The sequence below is a fragment of the Neoarius graeffei genome, chromosome 1 (assembly GCF_027579695.1).
Source record: "Neoarius graeffei isolate fNeoGra1 chromosome 1, fNeoGra1.pri, whole genome shotgun sequence".
Lineage (NCBI taxonomy): Eukaryota > Metazoa > Chordata > Actinopteri > Siluriformes > Ariidae > Neoarius > Neoarius graeffei.
The window spans coordinates 53,244,124-53,263,680 of record NC_083569.1 but is presented as its reverse complement, the minus strand read 5'-3'; the positions used below and the strand labels follow the sequence as shown (position 1 = coordinate 53,263,680).

The window sequence follows — 19,557 nt, the reverse complement described above, 5'->3', positions numbered from 1 at the left end:
GGCTCATGTAGTTCAAAAACTTGACATGATAGAGAAAAATTGAGATCAGTTTTGGATTCCGCACCCAAAAATTAGTTATAAACAGCTGTCAGACCTAACTCAACAAAAATTGTGTTCCCCAGTGTTATCTCTAGCCGCTTATCCTGTTCTACAGGGTCGCAGGCAAGCTGGAGTCTATCCCAGCTGACTACGGGCGAAAGGCGGGGTACACCCTGGACAAGTCGCCAGGTCATCACAGGGCTGACACATAGACACAGACAACCATTCACACTCACATTCACACCTACGCTCAATTTAGAGCCACCAGTTAACCTAACCTGCATGTCTTTGGACTGTGGGGGAAACCGGAGCACCCGGAGGAAACCCACTCAGACACGGGGAGAACATGCAAACTCCACACAGAAAGGCCCTCGCCGGCCACGGGGCTCGAACCCAGGACCTTCTTGCTATGAAGTGACAGCGCTAACCACTCTCTCTCTCTCTATATATATATATATATAATTTTATTTGAAACATTTAATTTCATTTCATTATTTTAAGTCTTTAGTCTACAGCATTTCTTTATATGTGCCTAAGACATTTACACAATAGTGTGTGGTTTGTTTGTTTCTTCATTCATTCAGTCTGCTTTGCTAAAACTATCCTGTAATGGAAATTCCAGCTCTTTTCAGTGAGTCGAATCATTTGTCTCAGTTCACCAATAGGAGCCGACTCTTTCATCTCAGTGCGTTGCATTCCATAAAACCCATTAAAACATTTGTCAAATCTGCAAGTTACTGCGAATGTATAAGAATCCCTGTACGAATGTCATTGTCTCTGAGCTTCATTCAATATTGATTGCATTTACAGCAAAGAAATGAGAATCGGTTCTCCTCGTTCACATCAAAGATTCGGTTCAAAGACGACTCATTGAGCCTGTGAGTCTCTATTTCCCATCATGCCTTGCATTGTTATTATTCACATCATCATAGTGGCCTCAAAATGGCCGCTGCGTCAGGCGTGTGTGGAGACTGTGTGCTTCAAAGAAGCCTTAGCAAACTCCTGACGGCTCCATGTGGGTCTCTCAGAGTTAAAACCCAAGCAGAGGTGCTGTATTTTATTTCTCTTGAGCGCTATGGGAGAGACCCGAACTTCGCCATCCGTTTCCCGGACAGCATTTCTCTGTCGGACAGTCTGTATGATGCTACTGTGACTGATGCAGACTGCAGAGTGAGAGCGTCTCTGGACCCGAGTCTGAACGGACTGGTTCACAGGAATAAGCTCCGCTGCGGCAGTGTGGTGAGAAATGTCGTGTTCTCGGCTAGTGAGGAAGCCGAAGGGGACAGGAGGACATTTCACATCTGTAGCCTCGATGTGGACAGTTCAGGTGGAAGCGACGCGGCTCTGCTGTCCCTGGCCTCTGTTCCTGTGGACTCCCTGCCATGGGTGATGGCCGAGGAGCCGAACCGAGCCCCCCTCAGAGCCCGCAGGAACACTTACCTCCCCCTGTGGAACAATCACGACTTCAGCGGGGAAGCATGGCGGCACACACCTCCCTCTGAGACAGGAGGCGAGGGCTCTGAGGAAGAGGATGTGCTGGAAGGTAAGCTTAGAGCTCAAACACTCAATTTCCCAAAAAGACACTCAGTGACCTCTTTATTAGGGGCCAGGGACGTGCACAGGATTATAGAGGGGCAGGGGCTCAAAGTCAGAAAAAGGGCAGCAAGTGCATTATTTTTTTTCCCCCCGGTCCTTTCCAAAATATGGAAATGTAGAATTAAAATTAACGTACTAATAGAGGTTTTCGACCCACGTGACCGTTGCCATGTCAACAAGTAGATGGCGCCATTTTGGCGGTCACAACAATGGTGACTCCCGCTAGCCCAACATGTCAGAGATTTGTCAAAAAATATGTATTTTCCCTTTTCACAGCATGCATTGTTTGAATGGTTGCCATGACAACATATGCAAAGATTTCCAACAACGTTTTGTGGCAAAAAGATTCCATAACAGTCTACTTCAACCATACCTGTCAACTTTGAGGTTTGAAAAAAAGGGATATTTCCCAGATTTTTAACTCAAAATAAGGGAAAATTTCGGAAAGTCATACCCTTCACCAAAAGTGGGTGTGTAGTTGAATGGGGGGCAATTTTCTATCTAGTATTTGTGATTTCCTGTACTCTGGTGCATGTTGGTGATAGCCAAGACCCAAACTCAATATGCTTGTGGTTTATAGAGTGCATTTGTGAATAAACTATACATTTATTTTTATTTGCTTTCAGTGGTACCAGTTATTTCCCAAATTAAGGGCTAAAATACGTATCTTATGTTAAAATAAGAAAGGTCATTATATAATCAGTCAATAAATTCAATTCCATTGCAATTTATTATGGTTTTACCATAGTCATGGCGGCGGCACGGTGGTGTAGTGGTTAGCGCTGTCGCCTCACAGCAAGAAGGTCCTGGGTTCGAGCCCCGGGGCCGGCGAGGGCCTTTCTGTGTGGAGTTTGCATGTTCTCCCCATGTCCGCGTGGGTTTCCTCCAGGTGCTCCGGTTTCCCCCACAGTCCAAAGACATGCAGGTTAGGTTAACTGGTGACTCTAAATTGAGCGTAGGTGTGAATGTGAGTGTGAATGGTTGTCTGTGTCTATGTGTCAGCCCTGTGATGACCTGGCGACTTGTCCAGGGTGTACCCCGCCTTTCGCCCGTAGTCAGCTGGGATAGGCTCCAGCTTACCTGCGACCCTGTAGAAGGATAAAGCGGCTAGAGATAATGAGATGAGATGAGATAGTCATGGCCTCGGAACACTAGATAGATAGATAAAGAGTAATACAAGATATTAAACCAAGAGTGATTTAAAATGGGTAAGTTTCAGATAGAAAATAAAATAGACAATGAGTGGATAAAACAGTTAATACACCAATTAGTTTACACTAGGCTATTTATGAGGTCTTAGCCAGGACATACTTAATGTAAACATGTGTAGCTTACCTTTGATTATTTGGGAGGCTTTCGTTTTCCCCATGGAAAATTTCTTTGCGATGGAAGAGTCTGGGAACATTCCAGCCACGCACTTGTTGAAATCATCAAAGAAAGAGAGGCTAATGTTTTTCTTATCTATTAGCATCGCCATCTTCACCTCAGACCTAATCAGTGTTTCCAGCCCAAAATATGTTCAAAACCCGCCAAAATGCACTTGAAACCGCCCAACTTGGGCGGGAAACCGCCCAATCTGGCAACACTGGACCTAATCACTTGTTCAGCCTCGCCTCCGGACGGAGTTCTGTAATTACTGATGCCTGAGAGGGCGGGGACGTGAATTCATGGCCCGACTTCCTGCTGTAAACTCCTGTCAGAGGCACGTCATGAATTCTGGACCTACCGACTTTTTTATATTGTGAAAATACGGGACTTTTATATAATGTGAAAATACGGGATATTTTCGGGAAAATAAAAAAACGGGAAGACAGCGGGAAATAAGTCAAAATAAGGGATTTCCCGGGAAAAACGGGAGGGTTGACAGGTATGATTTCAACGTGATACCAAATAAAAGTAAAATCATTGCAGTTAGAAAAAGTGTCCAGGTTGAGAGAGAGTTACATTTAATCATATAGAAAAATGCATAATAATTAATATGTCTAGTATCGAATTCTAGTTTTGTCCATTGCATATTCACATCTAAAAAGTACAACCCACCCAACAACATGGCTCTGCCTTGCCTGAGGGCACCGTGTATGTTAAACCTAGACTACACGTAAGCTGCCCAAACACTAGTAAGAAGCCCGGTGCCAGGTAGCCCCATTGATGAGGCCGAGCAGTCCCCGTCTCACGTATATAAAACCACGGATGTATAAAGATAAAACCATCGTAGCCTGACTAGTGGGGCTAGGTGCCAGGTAGCCTGAACACCGCCTAACAGGGCTTACGTGTAGGCTAGGTGCTAGGCTACATGTATAATTTGTCATTTATCTCGTATACGATATCTTTAAACTTTTGGAAAAGTTACCTGAGACAAAATGTTCGCCACACAAACGCGTGTGTTCGGTGGGCTGCCAATTCTCTCGCCTGATCGCCGCGATCCACTTTTCGCGACGCTGTCGATCGGCCAGGGACCTATGGAATGTTAATCCAGGTTTATCCCCTCTTCTGTTGTGGCAGCTAACTGCACAACACGTATCAGGCATTCTACGATAAAAGTAAGTGATGAAGAAGATGGATATTACAAGCGTTGTTTGCTGATAAGCGTGGCTTTGTTTGACCTCCAAAATGCCGGCGTAAACAGTATCACGTGACCCTATGACGTCAGGTCGAAAACCTCTATAGGAAGGTAAGTACTTAGCTATGTGTCCTGTGTTGGTGAAAGTGATGTGCAATTGCCATTTCTTTTGTGTCAGCAAAATTGTCACTCACATTTTGGAAGACATGCAAAGCAATAAAACACTGGTGGCAGATTCTACCGTAACTGGATCCATTAACCACTTGCCCACAAAATAAGAAATTTTTCTTGTCCTTTTTTCAGTGAGGTAATATTTTCAAGATCGAAAATATGGTATTTGGTCTTCTAAAAACAGCACGTCATTTAAAAATACACCGAGTATATCAATAAAAGATTTTTAAAGAATAAAGTTCTATTTCTTTGACATATCTGACAGACATAACTCCCATTTTAAAAATCCCTTTCATTATCCCTGTTGCTATCGTCAGTGAATTTCTGTCAGATGAGCTGACGATAGACTCGGCCATTATGGATCTTTGGTAGTTATCGTGTGGAAGCAGGCTTTATCATTTTTGGGTGTCAACAAATAGAGTTGAAATAGATTAACAGCGAAAAAACTATTTCGTTCATGAGAGAAGCCCACAGCTATTTTTAAAAAATGCTATCGTCAGTCTGTCAGTCAAATGCACCTGACGATAGCAAAATTCAAGCCCTCACCACGCACATGTTGACTGACGCAAAGAGGAAATTCTACTGCGCATGATTTTTGTGACAGCAGACATTTACTTCCGGGCAAGACTTGGAGTTCTGACAGCTAGATTTCATCAAATAAATCAAGGTAAGATTTTCAGTCAGCTATCCTGACCATAGAAACATTGAGAATATATTTGTGCATTCATATTTAAAATTTTCTGGAGGAAAACTATCGTAAGTTGGGATAAATCAGAGCCACTTGCGACCCTTTCAGCCGACAGGCCGTTTCAGTGTGTTATTTCCCCGCGAAAGTGACACAGTCGTGTCTATCATCACTGTTCTGACAATTATTGTTGATATTTCAATTTTGAAAATAAATTTTATCTTTTTTTATTTCAATATTTTTATTATTTGGTTCTAGTGATGAGGTATTTAATATTATTACTAAATTTGTCAGATTAATAATGTAAGAAACAGTTTTGTTGCTATTGTCATCTAGAGTGTCTGTCAGAATATGATGGTAGACGTTAGTTTGTCTGTCAGATTTTGATGATAGAAACCGATGTGTTTCTATTGTCATTTAGCATGTCTGTCATGTCAGGCTTTTATTAGTTAGTTACCAGGACTACTGTCCTAAAATTTACTGTGAATGTCCAAGACCCCAAATGCTACTAGAAAAACTTAATAGAATGATCAAAATAATCAATTCAGCAATTTAAGGAGATGGGACTTAACTGGCCTCTGTTATGGTAGAATCTGCCTGGTGCATTATTAGGCTTTTTTATTGTTAAAGATTTAACATCGAACAGTGAAACCTGAACTTTGAACAAATAAGTAAATAGCCTAATGGACAAAATGATAATCAGTCCTTCCTCTCATAAGGTAGAAGCCTAACATTCCAGGGGCCTTAAAGCAGTAACCTTCTGGGGGCCATGTCCCTGTAGATATTAATGACCTCATTGTGATTTATGGGTATGTCTTTCTCAATCGAGAGGAGAAGGAGATCAGAGAGCCTCTCTTCTTTGCATAGGCTTCTGAGTACATTTTTCACAAGCTTTTGTTTTTTTCTGAAACATAACCCACATTTGATTTGAGCACGTTGTGGAAGAGGTCGACGACTAGTTATATATACAAGAGGAGAATGTAAGCTTCCCGACGATATATGATACTCGCATGTAGACCGAAGCACGGCCGAGGCAATCGATTGTGACAGGTCAGGTCACGTCAGTTAACAAGCAGATTATTAAACTACAGAGACTTAAATTACTCACAGAAATGTCAGTAGCCCTACAAACGCCCAAATGTCATGTACATACAGTTTGAAAGGGCTAACTGTTAGACCATAACTCACATGTTCAAGCTGCCTCACTGTCACGTCTCCTCTGTTATCATTGTGGCAGCGCAGCGGCTTCTTCCCTCTCACTCCCATCCGCGTGCTCCGGTTTCCCCCACAGTCCAAAGACACGCAGGTTAGGTTAATATGGGGTGGCCTTGGACTGAGGTGGCCTTGGGCGAGGCACAGAACTCCCAACTAGGGATGGCGAAAACTAAAAAAAAAATCTTGACCGACCACCGAGCCTCATTAGCCGGTTAAAGTCGGTTAACCTATGAATTTAAACAGGGATGCAAACGGCGCGCCTTTTTCATGGCTCGTGCAGATCCGATTTTTTTTTGGGGGGGGCGTTGGAGTGTCTGAATAATTTCATCAGAGTAAATTCTGTATTAAAATAACTACATAAACAAATGCCGTTACAGTCCATGAAAAAGCCGTGAAAAAGTCGGCATCTGCGCCTTTAGTTTGTGTGGAGAGATGTGATCTGCAATAACATGCATTGTTGGCTACAGACCGAAACATACTTTCAGAATGCACTGGCCAAGGCAGGACTAAACTCCATGTGCCTTCTAATAATAATTAATTTGTAAGCTAAAAAGCCTGTGTCTACACTTTTTTTCTTTCGCCGAGTGGCAGCTGTGTTCAACTGGGGTGGGACATGACTGAATGGGTGTTTCTGATTTGTCAGCTGTCTTTAACTGGGGCGGGAGGGTGGGACATGACTGAATGGGTGTTTCTGATTTGTCAGCTGTCTTTAACTGGGGCGGGAGGGCGGGACATGACTGAATGGGTGTTTCTGATTTGTCAGCTGTCGTCCTTACACCGCATGGCACGCCCCAAGTGTTTACAACACAGAATTCCAGGTTCTCCGCTCCAAAATCGGCAGCTTCAAAACGATTTTTTTTTTTTTTCACCGACAACCAAAAAAAAATTAACTGGTTGACATTGATTCGGTCAACCACCAGTCAAACGGTCATCGGTTAACATCCTGCTCCCTGGGTGCTGTTAGCATGGCTGCCCACTGCTCTGGGTATGTGTGTGTGCTCATTGCTCGTGTGTGTTCACTGCTTCAGATGGGTTAAATGCAGAGAGGAATTTCACAAGTGTGTGATGAATAAAGTTGTGCTTGCTTACTGTCTGTCTGTATGTATATGTATTATAGTGGTTTCCCGTTGCCTTCTACTGGATTATTATAGAGGTTTTCTCCTCTCAGTCATTCTCACACACATTCACGCCTGTGAACAGCCAGTTAACCTAATCCCGTGTCTTTGAACTGTGAGGGGAAACCCACACAGACACGGGGAGAACATGCGAACTCCACACAGAAAGGCCCCCGTTGGCCACTGGGCTCAAACCCAGACCCTTCTTGCTGTGAGGTGACAGTGCTAACCACTACACCACCGTGCTGCCCCCGACACCCCATAAACTGTTAAATAAATTCCACTGACCCCGTAGTCCATGCTTATTTCATAAATTTAATCTACCTATTCAAGTAATATAATTATTTGCCAGCTGGGAGGTCCGTATCGTGAAATACCGTGACCGAGGTCTTGAAAATACTGACCAAGGCCTCTGGGCCGAGGTCAGTATTTTCAAAGTCAAGGTCACGGTATTTCACAATATGGACCGACCTTAAGCTGGTAAATAATATTTATTTTTCTTTACCAAACTCTAACAGAAAATGATTCAGATAGCACTGGATACTTCTCTGGAAAGACGTGAGCGAGGACGGCTCTTACACATCGCCATTTTTCTTTGTTGCGGACATGAAAAAGTTGCACAGCAACATGTTTAGTTCTTCGCCAAGTATGTCTTCAACCTTTCGACCTTTGTTTAGGTTTCGACAGAACTTCTCTAAGACATTTGAGGTCGTAGGTCGTCTTTTTTTTGTTGTATTTTCTGCCCTTTGCTCCTCAATAAACTGCTGGATTTGCTCGGCATTAGCAACAGTTACAGGTTTTCGGCTTTCTCCTGAAATGTTTTCTTTTATTTCATCTTCATCAGGGTTGTAAAACTTGCTTTCGCTGTGAACACTGTCATTATCACCATCCATGCTGTAAAATTAATGCTATTGTACTGAGAAATGTGCAAATGAATGTTGACAAAAAATTGCTACTATGTTTGTTGTAGCGAATGAGCAAGTCGCCAAAGGTCCGTAACCGGGGTCTGTATCGTAGGATTCCGGACTGCTTGTGAGCCAATCGGAGCGCACGATTTGAAGGAAACCGGACCGCGAAAAAAAATAATACTCATTATTACAGTTGTGGTCGGAATTGTGTCATGGCAATATCGGGCTTTCAGTGATTTCTTTGAACTGTTCTTTATCTGGGGAAGAATGATTGTACAACATACATCTTTGATATAAAAAAAATATCTTGGTGCACAAGTTTTAATTTATTTAAGGTTTTCTGAAATTAAGACGGAGTCAAAACTATACACCCACTTAGGTTATTAATTCAGTCGTGCTGAAAATTCCAAAATGTATTTCAACTTGCCAAGGCCTCTAAACTTCCTGTTGGTGATCATGATTGACTACGACTGGTAGCTTCTTTGTGCAAACATATAAAAAGGGGTTTGACAAGTACAAGTTAAGGCCAATTTATGCTGACAACCCAGTCCTCGCAGATGGTGTCGCAGATGGCGTCTGCGAAGCCTCCCCCCTTCGCAGATGCTCTGCGCGCACCTCCCAAAAATTGTGACCACTGCAGACAGCCTCACAGACAGCGTTGCAGACAAGAGGGCTCTGATTGGTCCACTCTACATCCGCTGTACACGCACTTCCGCTTCCTTACTTTCCCGGTTTGGTTTGTTTTCACGACTGCCATTTTTAAAAACACAAGTGAAGATGGAGCAGCACGAAGAGCGGTTGATCGAGGAAGTGAGGAAGTACGTACATCTATACGACTCCAGTTCTAGTCATTATAAGTAACCGGATGATAAACACTCCACTAACCACACCCACCAACTACTCCTAGCGACTTCGTGCCCCCTTGCGTTGTGGCGGTGAATAACATCGCGCACGCCTATTACTCCCCGCTCAACGATAAATTACAACTGTCTGCGAAAAGCTATCTGCGAAAGCCTGGTCGCAAGAGCATGCAGAGGCCCTTACTGGGATGTGCAGCCACTTTGCCAAGTTCTGGAAAAAGAGCCAAACTGTCACCCTCAGCTGAGAGGAACTTGGTTTGGATGGTCAGGAACCAACAAGGAGTTTTACATCGCCATGGACTGAGAGCCTGCTGTCCAAGAAAGAAGCCCCTGCTCCAAAATCAACATCTTCAAGCTCGATTAAAGTTTGCAGCTGACCACATAGACAAAGACTTCTGGAGGAGAGTTTTATGATCAGTTAAGACAAAGATTGAGTTGTTTGGCCACAATGACCAGAAGTATGTTTGGAGGATTAAAGATGAGATGTTTAACCCCAAGAAGATTATACCAACTGTTAAGCATGGTTAAACAGAGTGGCTGGGATCATGAAGAATGAGGACTACCTCAGAATTCTTCAGTATAACTTCAAACTGTCAGCTAGATGGTTGAAACTTGGACACAATGGGACAGTGACCCCAAATGCATCAAAGCTGACTGTGGAACAGAGAAAGCACGCTAATGTTAAGCTCTTAGAATGGCCTTTCCAAAGTCCTGACTATCAAAAACACGTGGACTGTGCTGAAAAGTCGGGTCCATGCCAGGAAACCAACAAATTTAATTAAGCGCTACCAGTTCTGACAAAAAGAGTGGTTAAATATCCAACCAGAATTCTGCCAGAAGCTTGTTGATGGCTACCAAAAGTCTGGTCAAGGTGAAACTTTACTAATGCCGCTTTTCCACTACAAACGCGGCTGAGCCGTGCCGTGCCGAGTCGAGCTGAGTCGAGCTGAGCGGGGCTGTTGGAGTTGCATTTCGACTACAACCGCGCTGAACCGTGCTGGCTGGAAGTGGGTGGACACATTGGGTGGAGTTAGTGAAAGTGGGTGGACGTCACATGATGTCGTTAAGCAGCGCAAACAGTGACATCAGTGACAGTGGCGGAACAAGTCAGAGCCGGGCCGGAGGCGGGGCAAATGACCGGGCCCTTTATTAAAGCTTATCATAACATCATTTTAGGCTACAAAATGTCCGCAACTGCGGTGTTTACCAATTTCAACACTACCGGGTGCAACTATGTTATTTAGTACATCAAGTCCTTCAAACGAACATGTAACTCAGAAACAAAAAACATTAGGATACTGTACATGGCTCATAATAAAACATCAATAGCCTATACTGTGCACATTATTTGAAGGGCATACGAATGAGCGCTCAGAGGTTGCAACGGTGACAGGAAGAGTCAGAAATAAAAGGAGGGCGGTGCAAACCTCACTGAATGCACTGTGTTTACCAATTTCAACACTCCGGGGTGCAACTGTTATTTTGTACATTAAGTCCTTCAAACGAACATGTAACTCAGAAACAAAAAAAACATTAGGCGACATACTGTACATGGCTCATAATAAAACATCAATAGCCTACTGCGCGCATTATTTGAAGGGCATACGACGAGCCTTGCGCTCCGCGAACTCGTCCACGATGCTCTGTATGTCACTGATTCAGTGATCTTTTAAGCGGTAGTCTCACGACCCGGATAGTAAACAATAAACATGGAGGACATGGAGTCGTTAGTGTTGCTGGTCTTGGTGCTGTGGCTTGCTGTCACCGACAACGCGGACAGATACTGGCAAGAGCGTATAGATGAGGCGAGGCGCATAAGGCTTCAGAAATTCTCGTAATTCGTAATTCTTCTTCTTCCGGGTTTGCGGTGTTTACAGATCCCAGCGCGCTCGCGGGGCGTGTGTGGGCATGTGAGGACACTCCTCCTCACCAATCAGTGCACAGGGGAGTGTCTGCTCACGCCCCCAGCCTCACTCGGCACGGTTTGGCTCGCTTCAGCCCCACTCCAAAACGGTGCGAGTTTTAGGGGCTAAGCAGGGCTGAAACGAGCTGAGTCGTGCTGGTTTTTGGTAGTCGAAACGCGAGCCGTGTCGGGCTGAAGCGAGCTGAAGTGAGCTGAAAAAGGGTAGTGGAAAAGGGCCATAAGGGACACTTAATCAAATAAGTGGGGGGTTTGTTTTTATCCTGTTTTGCTTTCAGAAAACCCAAAATAAATTAAAACTTATGCAGCAAATTCTTGCTTTTCTTGTTTAATTATAAAAAGATGTATGTTGTACATGAAGCATTCAACTCCATTTTTCTGTCACTGAAAAAGAACAGTTTAAAAAAAATAATTGAAATGTCCATGATGGCTTGTATGTAAACTTCTGACCACAACTGTAAAGGTGTACAACGATCTTCTGACTATCGAGGCCCTGGAACCTGCGGAACACATTAAACACATGAATTGACATTATTTATAGGGCTCTATGTTTTTGAGTTGTTGAGGTTTGGGTTAAAACCTTTCTGTTAATTTTAACCAGATAAGTGCCGGTTAAACAGTCTTATAAATTAATAAGTGGGTTGTGATTTCCACCACTGGAAATAAATATAAAAGACAACTTTGCTACGCTTGTACCCTCGTACAGAATTAAGGGATTGATTGATATAGTGGAAAAAGGGCCTGCCGTTTGCCAGATAAGTGTTTTGGATCATACATCAACACAGCCTTCACACTGGGATCAAATGGGGAATGATACATGTATAGTAAGTGCAATGTTGTAGCACTGAACACTTGATTAGACACATCTATGTTAGGTGTGGAGTGAGAGACGACTTCCAGGCACGTCTATCCATCCATTGTCTATTCCGCTTCTCCGTCAGGGCCACGGGGAAGCTGAAGCCAATCCCAGCTGACTACAGCGAGCAGCAGGGCAAGTCGCTAATCTATTACAGGTGTAATACAGAGACAAACTGCCATTCACACTCATGTTCACACCTATGGGCAATTAATGCTGTGTTCACACTTATACCAGTACAAAAGTGGTATAACTGTATCGATACAAAGTATACCGGTACAGTTTAGTGCATCTGTCCACACTAGCGAGAAATGTTTGCGGTTTTCTTTCACGGTAGTTGAAATGCGCGTGCGCGAAATGTTTCCGTGATTACCGAGTAACTTCCTTCCGAGAATATGGCGGATGAAACAACGTGTGTGTGCGCTTTTTGTTGTCAATGTACAGTCTGTATTTCTGGTGGTCATTTATTCAGTCGAATCGTATAAAACGCTCGAGGCAGTTGAGAAACAAAGAAAACAAATCTCCCTTTCTCCCCCTCACTTTCTCCCTCTTTCCTTCTCTTCCCCTCCCTTTCTCTCCCTTTTCCCCTCTTCCTCCTTTCTTCCTCCCTTTCTTTGCTCCATGTAGCTCCACGGTCGTTTCGTTTTCGCATGCGCATTTGTATCGATACAGAACCGCTTCATCTGTCCACACTACAGCGAAGCGCTACAGTACCAATACTGTACCGGTACGAAACCCATACATTTGTGGGTTTTGTACCGATACAGTTATACCGCTACAGTACCAGTATAGTTGCTAGTGTGGACAGGTGTTGCGGTACGAAAGTAGTTTCGTATTGGTACAAAATCCCTAGTGTGGACGGGGTATTAGAGTAGCCAGTTGACCTAGCCCATGTTTACATTAGACCGTATCAGCGGATCATCAGATTAACGTTTTTAAAACGATTAGTGTGCACACAGCAACACCAATACACGATTTGCGTGCACACAGCAACGCCAATACACGGATGCGCTCGGCTCCGCAGGCATCCTGCGCTCCAAATCACTCCGCCCTGAACAGCGAGTGCCCTCTGGAGGGTGCGCACTCCGGCCCTGCGCAGCTCACACAGTGCGCGAGTAAAGTGCACAAGCCACGATTTGGGACTGAGCTGCTGTGTGTGTGATCCCAGCGCATATCACTTACTACTTGCAAGTGGAAGGATGGCAAGCCTAAAGACAATCATAACTACACAATGGGCGGTATTTGCATCAGTATTTGCAGTATTTTCATACTTTTATACTCTTTAATGAAAGGTGATAGAATGCGGAAGTCCGCGCCGTTTTTCAGCAGTCGCGTCACATGACCAACGCCAGCGAATCAGGAAGGTGGATGTCACAGTGACGTTGTCCAATGAGACGCCAGCTAGAGCTCAGCACAGCGTATCCGCGTATTCTCAATGTTTACACAGCACCGGAGCTGACACGATCTGGATTGAATACGTGGACGCTGGCGGATTCCCGTTTCCAGGCGGTTTAATGTAAACGGACAGTGCATCCGCAAAGAAAACGAGACAGATACGGTCTAATGTAAACGTATTGTGACCTAATCTGCATGTCTGAGCTGTACAGTGATATCCCATGTATATCGGACAAGATTGGCTACAGGAGGCTTGGCCTTGTTGGCCATTGTTATTGCCACCCTGACCTTCCCGCAAGTCAGCTGGTGCTATGGCGCCCAAACCATGGTCATCTGAGGAGGGGTCGCCCTCCAGCCACCTTTCTAGACATACTAATGAGGGACACTGAGGCTCAGAGTCGCTCTGAACTAACATCATGCATCAACAAGCATGATGACTGGGCCACCAGGCATGTAGCTCGGCTGAGGCCGCATTGATGATGATTGGACTGTAGGAGGAAAGCCATACAGGCACGGGGAGAGCATGTAAACTCCACACAGAAAAGCCTCAACCTGTTCAAACCCAGAACCTGTTTGCTGTGAGGCAACAGTGCTAACCACTGCACCACCATGCCATATCCAGGTAGTGTTTATTGTTTTCTAGCCCATCATCACTGTCAGTTTCTGACCATTGGAAATGTTTAGTTGAATATTACAAAAGCAATAGTTGTTGGACTATTCTCCATCCACAGTCACACTGATGTTTAAAAAAAAAAAACTATTGCTGATCTGTCTGTAGCGAAGGAGGTCGAATTAACAAAGTATGATCTAGGAATGTAGACCTCTGCCGCCTAGAAGATTCTGCCTCACGGATATTTGGGAGCAAACGGTCACTGACGCACAGATGCAGCTGCTCAGAGATGTTTCTCAGTTTATTGTAGGGCAAACATGAGTACAGATAGTCGTCGACTTGCGGCCTATGCGACTTATGACTGATCGACTTTACGACCGTCTGGTTACGACTGGCGAGTGAAGCCTTTCTTAATTTATCACTCGCAAAACCCGCGGGCGTTCAGGAATGTAAACAAGCACACTTTGCCAGTCTACTTTCGTTCTAACCATAAAGCTTGGATGACGCAGGCACTGTTCGAAGACTGGTTTATGAAATTTATGAGGAAAAAAAGAAACAAACAATTCAGACGAGGCTTACCATGTTTATGAAACGAGCAAATCCTCCCGCCAGCCCGAGTGCTGCAACAGCTGATGACGTAGACAACCCACAGCCAAGTACCAGTGATGCCAGCGGTCACGTATTAAACGAATTGTACTGTAGTATGCAGTGTTTGACTTACGGGTTGTTTTACAATCAGGGTACGCAAGCTAAAAATCACATTTAACACTTCAATATCAAAAGGCTTGACTAAACAAACTTGGTTGTTTATTGTAGCCCTGTGATAGCTCTATTTACCATGCAAAAAAAAATTGGTGATAACGTTATTTTTGGTGAATGTATGGCAATAGAGATCTTGCAGTCACGTGACCGGAAAGTACACAACCCCCATCTTGTCGGTCAAAAACACCGCTGAATACTGCTGCACTCATGTACAGAATGGATCAATTTCAACCGATGGACTACACGGCTCATTTTTCTAATGAACAGATAACTAGATATGTCTAAAATAAACGATCTACAGATTTGTGACCCTTATGGCTTTCCGGACGGAGTTTTCACGACCGGATTTTGAACTGCCAGCGGAATACGACGTGTATGATTTACCTCATTAACTTTCCCTTGCTGTTCAGTGGTGAAGCACTGCATGCTTATAAATCTCTGGACAGTTATCTCTACAGAAATTCAGGATTTGTCAGCGACTCAGATGTGGCATCTTGTAACAAGAATCCTCATTGGACGGGTAAGTCACTTTATTAAGTATTGAGTATAGCACTGACCAGCCGATTATAAAATAGAATAAGGTAATTCCAAATCGTCCGTCTTATTTACATGGATCTGGTGTTGGAGAGGTAGAGGCTTGGCAGTGGAGGTTTGAGTAGCTGTTTTCTGAGCTTAGTCAACAGGCCAGCTCTGCCTGCAGCCTCGCTTTTGCTCCCGGCGCCGCCTCCTTCGCTTTGCTTCCGATAACAATCCACGGAGACCCCGCTGGTCTCGCTGTCTCGTCCGGAATGTTATAATTTTTTTTTTTTTTTCTCGTCCGGAATGTTGTGCATGCGATGGAAATCGCTACAAACTGTCATTTTCTGCTGGAAACCAATGTCCAGTAAGTCCATACGGTTGTAGTGGATATTGAAGTCCGGTACAGATGAACAACACGCAAAAATACACACAAAAAACATAAACGTGTACAGGTAGGGAGAGCTTGTAGCCGCAGCCGTTGTAGTAGAATTGTATATAGTAGGGTTTTCCAGAAGAAAAGGTAGAAGTAAAAGTAGAAGTAGAAGGCGGAATATGGCGTTTGACCGACACGATGGCGTCTGTCACAATCTGGATCGGCTGTGACGTCACATGCAAGTGCTCCATATGTCATATTTAGCAAAATTACTCGTGTCATTTAGAAAAAGTGCTTTTTTGACCACAGGTAGCTCCAAAAGGGATACACTTAAATCATTCTTTATACCATAAAACAAGTATTTGGTTCCATATCATTGGAAACTAGGGATGCATCGAAATGAAAATTTGTGGCCGAAACCGAATAACAATTAAAATGCTTGGCCGAATACCGAAACTGAAACCGAATATCAAATGCAGTTAAGTTTTACATTTTTTAAATATTGCATAATAGCCTAAAATAATTGTAGACATGTTTTTTCAAAGAAAGTAAATGTTTATTTAATAGTCTTCAAATGTTCCCGTAGAATTGCCAGTAGGTATAGTTGTTCATTTGATTTTTAATTTCCTTTTTTCCCATTTTCATTAGACAAGGCATTCAAACAAAAAACTCCAAAACAACACAATCCAAATCAAGTGTATAATTAACTTAAACACTTAAACAGCCTGTATGAATCATGTACTCAACATATTACTCTCTGTTCTGCCCTGGGGTATGACGGTAGACAAATATAGACCAAACATTAACCACTGCACCTGTGTATCAAGCCCCAAATAAAATGTATAAAAAAAACTATTTGAACTTAGGTGGACCTCTTCTGTAAGCATTCCAACAACAACAACAACAAAAATGCATCAACGTGCAAAATCGCAAATGAATTATGGAGTGTCCTTCTTCTGGCATAGACTCTACTTAAGGCCCCTGCATGCTCTTGCGACAAGGCTTTTGCAGATAGCTTTTCGCAGACAGTTGTAATTTATCGTTGAGCGGGGAGTAATAGGCGTGCGCGATGTTATTCACCGCCACAACGCAAGGGGGCGCGAAGTCGCGAAGTTGGTGGGTGTGGTTAGTGGAGTGTTTATCCTCCGGTTACTTATAATGACTAGAACTGGAGTCGTATAGATGTACGTACTTCCTCACTTCCTCGATCAACCGCTCTTCGTGCTGCTCCATCTTCGCTCGTGTTTTTAAAAATGGCGGTCGTGAAAACAAACCAAACCGGGAAAGTAAGGAAGCGGAAGTGCGTGTACAGCGGATGTAGAGTGGACCAATCAGAGCCCTCTTGTCTGCGAGGTTTCTGTGGTGGTCACAATTTTTGGGAGGTGCGCGCAGAGCGTCTGCGAAGGTGGGGGGGGCTACGCAGACGCTATCTGCGACACCGTCTGCGAGGACTGCGTTGTCAGCATAAATTGGCCTTTAGCCTACTCCTTCAGGAACAGTGGCAGGTTCTTCTTTATGAACAGTAAAGGCCTCTGCATGCTCTTGCGACAAGGCTTTCGCAGACAGCTTTTCGCAGACAGTTGTAATTTATCGTTGAGCAGGGAGTAATAGGCGTGCGCGATGTTATTCACCGCCACAACGCAAGGGGGTGCGAAATCACTAGGAGTAGTTGGTGCTTTGTCACATGTCAGTCTGTTCCTCCTCTCATCAAGAACATTGGATGCAGCACTAAACAGCCTCTCGCTATCTGTGCTTGTGCATGGAGCAGCCAAGTACCTTGGATGGGAATAACATTGTAGGTTCAGTTCTTTATTATCAAGCAATAAAAAAAGACATACAGAGAATAAACCATTCCATTATTGTTTTAAAATATTGTGCTTCATTTTTGTGCACTGTCGTTGTTGTATTCCAGTATTGTTTTATATTACATTCATTAAATTAAACCTTTTGTTTTGTAAAACCTATTGACTTCTTACCTGCGTGCCATCCGTGCCAACTCAGGAAAGCGCCCTCGATTGGTCCTCCAATGTGTTAGAGGATCATCATTCCTGGGGATCAGGACTTCTGACAGGTAACAGTCCAGCTGCTGAGCAGTGGCACTCGGCTGCCTGAGATCTGGGTCGCTTTCCTGGATGATTTCCTCGAACATGTCCGAGAGTGAGGGCGCACGCACTGACTCTGTAGTGCAGATTCTTTTTGTTTGAGTACCCTCGGCCCCTTCTCTGTGCGTCACTTCGCCGTCTCCAAGCGGATTTAACAAGTCCAATTCAGCCTGGACCATTTCCCTTACTCTCCGTTTTTTCTCAACATCAATGTAGTAATCCTTATATCGTGGGTCAAGCACAGTTGCGATGCAAAACAGGGGTTCCGTGTCTGCCTGACAAAAGCGTCTGTTGACGGCCTCTAACAGTGCACTTTTTGTTGTTTTGACTCCGTGGTCCGTTTCACTTTCTTTCTTGAGAAGACGCGTGAGTGCTGCAAGCAACGGGATAACAGCTGCAGCAGATGCTTTAGATGAACTTATTTTCTTTGTCAACTGCTCAAACGGGGCGAGAAGAGAAAGTGTGTTCTCAATTAATAACCACTGGTAGGAGGTGAATGTCGCGGGCAGATCATTATCGTCAGCGTAGGCAGCCGGGACTTGTTTTTGTGACAAAAGGCTCTGGAGCATATAGTAGGTACTGTTCCACCTAGTACTTAAGGCCAATTTATGCTGACAACCCAGTCCTCGCAGATGGCGTCGCAGACAGTGTCTGCGTAGCCCCCCCACCTTCGCAGACGCTCTGCGCGCACCTCCCAAAAATTGTGACCACCGCAGAAGCCTCGCAGACAGCACCGCAGACAAGAGGGCTCTGATTGGTCCACTCTACATCCGCTGTACACGCACTTCCGCTTCCCTACTCTCCCGGTTTTTGTTTTCACGACCGGCATTTTTAAAAACACGAGCGAAGATGGAGCAGCATGAAGAGCGGTTGATTGAGGAAGTACGTACATCTATACGACTCCAGTTCTAGTCATTATAAAAAAAAAAGTTCTAGTCATTTATAAGTAACCGAAGGATAAACACTCCACTAACCACACCCACCAACTACTCCTAGCGACTTCGCGCCCCCTTGCGTTGTGGCGGTGAATAACATTGCGCACGCCTATTACTCCCTGCTCAACGATAAATTACAACTGTCTGCGAAAAGCTATCTGCGAAAGCCTTGTCGCAAGAGCATGCAGAGGCCTTTACATCCTGCTGGAAACGTTCTGGAGGCATTCCGAATTGTTTTTGAAGGGCCTGGAGGCGAGAATAAGCAAGCGGGGAATGCTTAAAGTGGCCTACAATTTTCCTCCCTGTTGATATTATATCCACAATGCTGCGCTGGCTCAACACACCTTCATTCACAGCAATCTGCAGAGTGTGAGCCATGCACTGTATCCCTTTCAGGCCATTATCTTCCATAGCTTTCACCATATTCCAAGCGTTGTCGCTGACCACAGCATGCACTCTGGCCCGGTCTATCTGCCAAGACTCAAACATTCTGTTGAACGCATCGGAGATGGCTCCTGCTGTATGCGATCCTTTAAATTCCTGTGACTGAAGTACAACCTGCCGAAGTTTGAAGTTCTCGTCGACCCACTGCGCTGTTAAGCTCAGCATGCTGGTTGGGCTGACATCGGAGGTCCATATGTCTGTCGTGAAGCTCAGGTAAGCATTGCTATCTTTGGCCAAGAACTCGTGCACTCGAGTCGCAATGCTATGGTACAGCTCTGGTAGGCACACGTCCGCGAAATAACGCCTGCTAGGTAAGGTGTAACGGGGCTCAATGTACGCCATGAGTCTTCGAAATCCAGTGTCCTCCACAACACTGAATGGTTGGTCGTCTAAAGCCATGTATTCCATTATCTTTTTAGTAATCCCTATTGCTTTGGGACTCTCCGAGGCGAATTTTTTTGTCTTTTCAAAGACGTCGGCCACAGATGGTG

The 19,557-nt window shown here is 44.4% G+C and overlaps 1 protein-coding gene across 4 annotated transcripts in view; it reads left to right on the top strand.

The window, feature by feature from the left end:
- Positions 1–977: 977 nt before the first annotated feature.
- Positions 978–19,557, top strand: part of si:ch73-71d17.2 (RPA-related protein RADX) — a 57,472-nt gene continuing 38,892 nt past the window's right edge. For all 4 annotated transcript variants that reach the window (XR_009655650.1, XR_009655651.1, XM_060934309.1 and 1 more), the window contains exon 1: positions 978–1,582. Coding sequence is in view for 2 of the 4 variants with exons in the window: in XM_060934309.1 (XP_060790292.1) it covers positions 982–1,582 (601 nt within the window). In the remaining 2 variants the exon portion in view is untranslated. The remainder of the gene's footprint in view (positions 1,583–19,557) is intronic.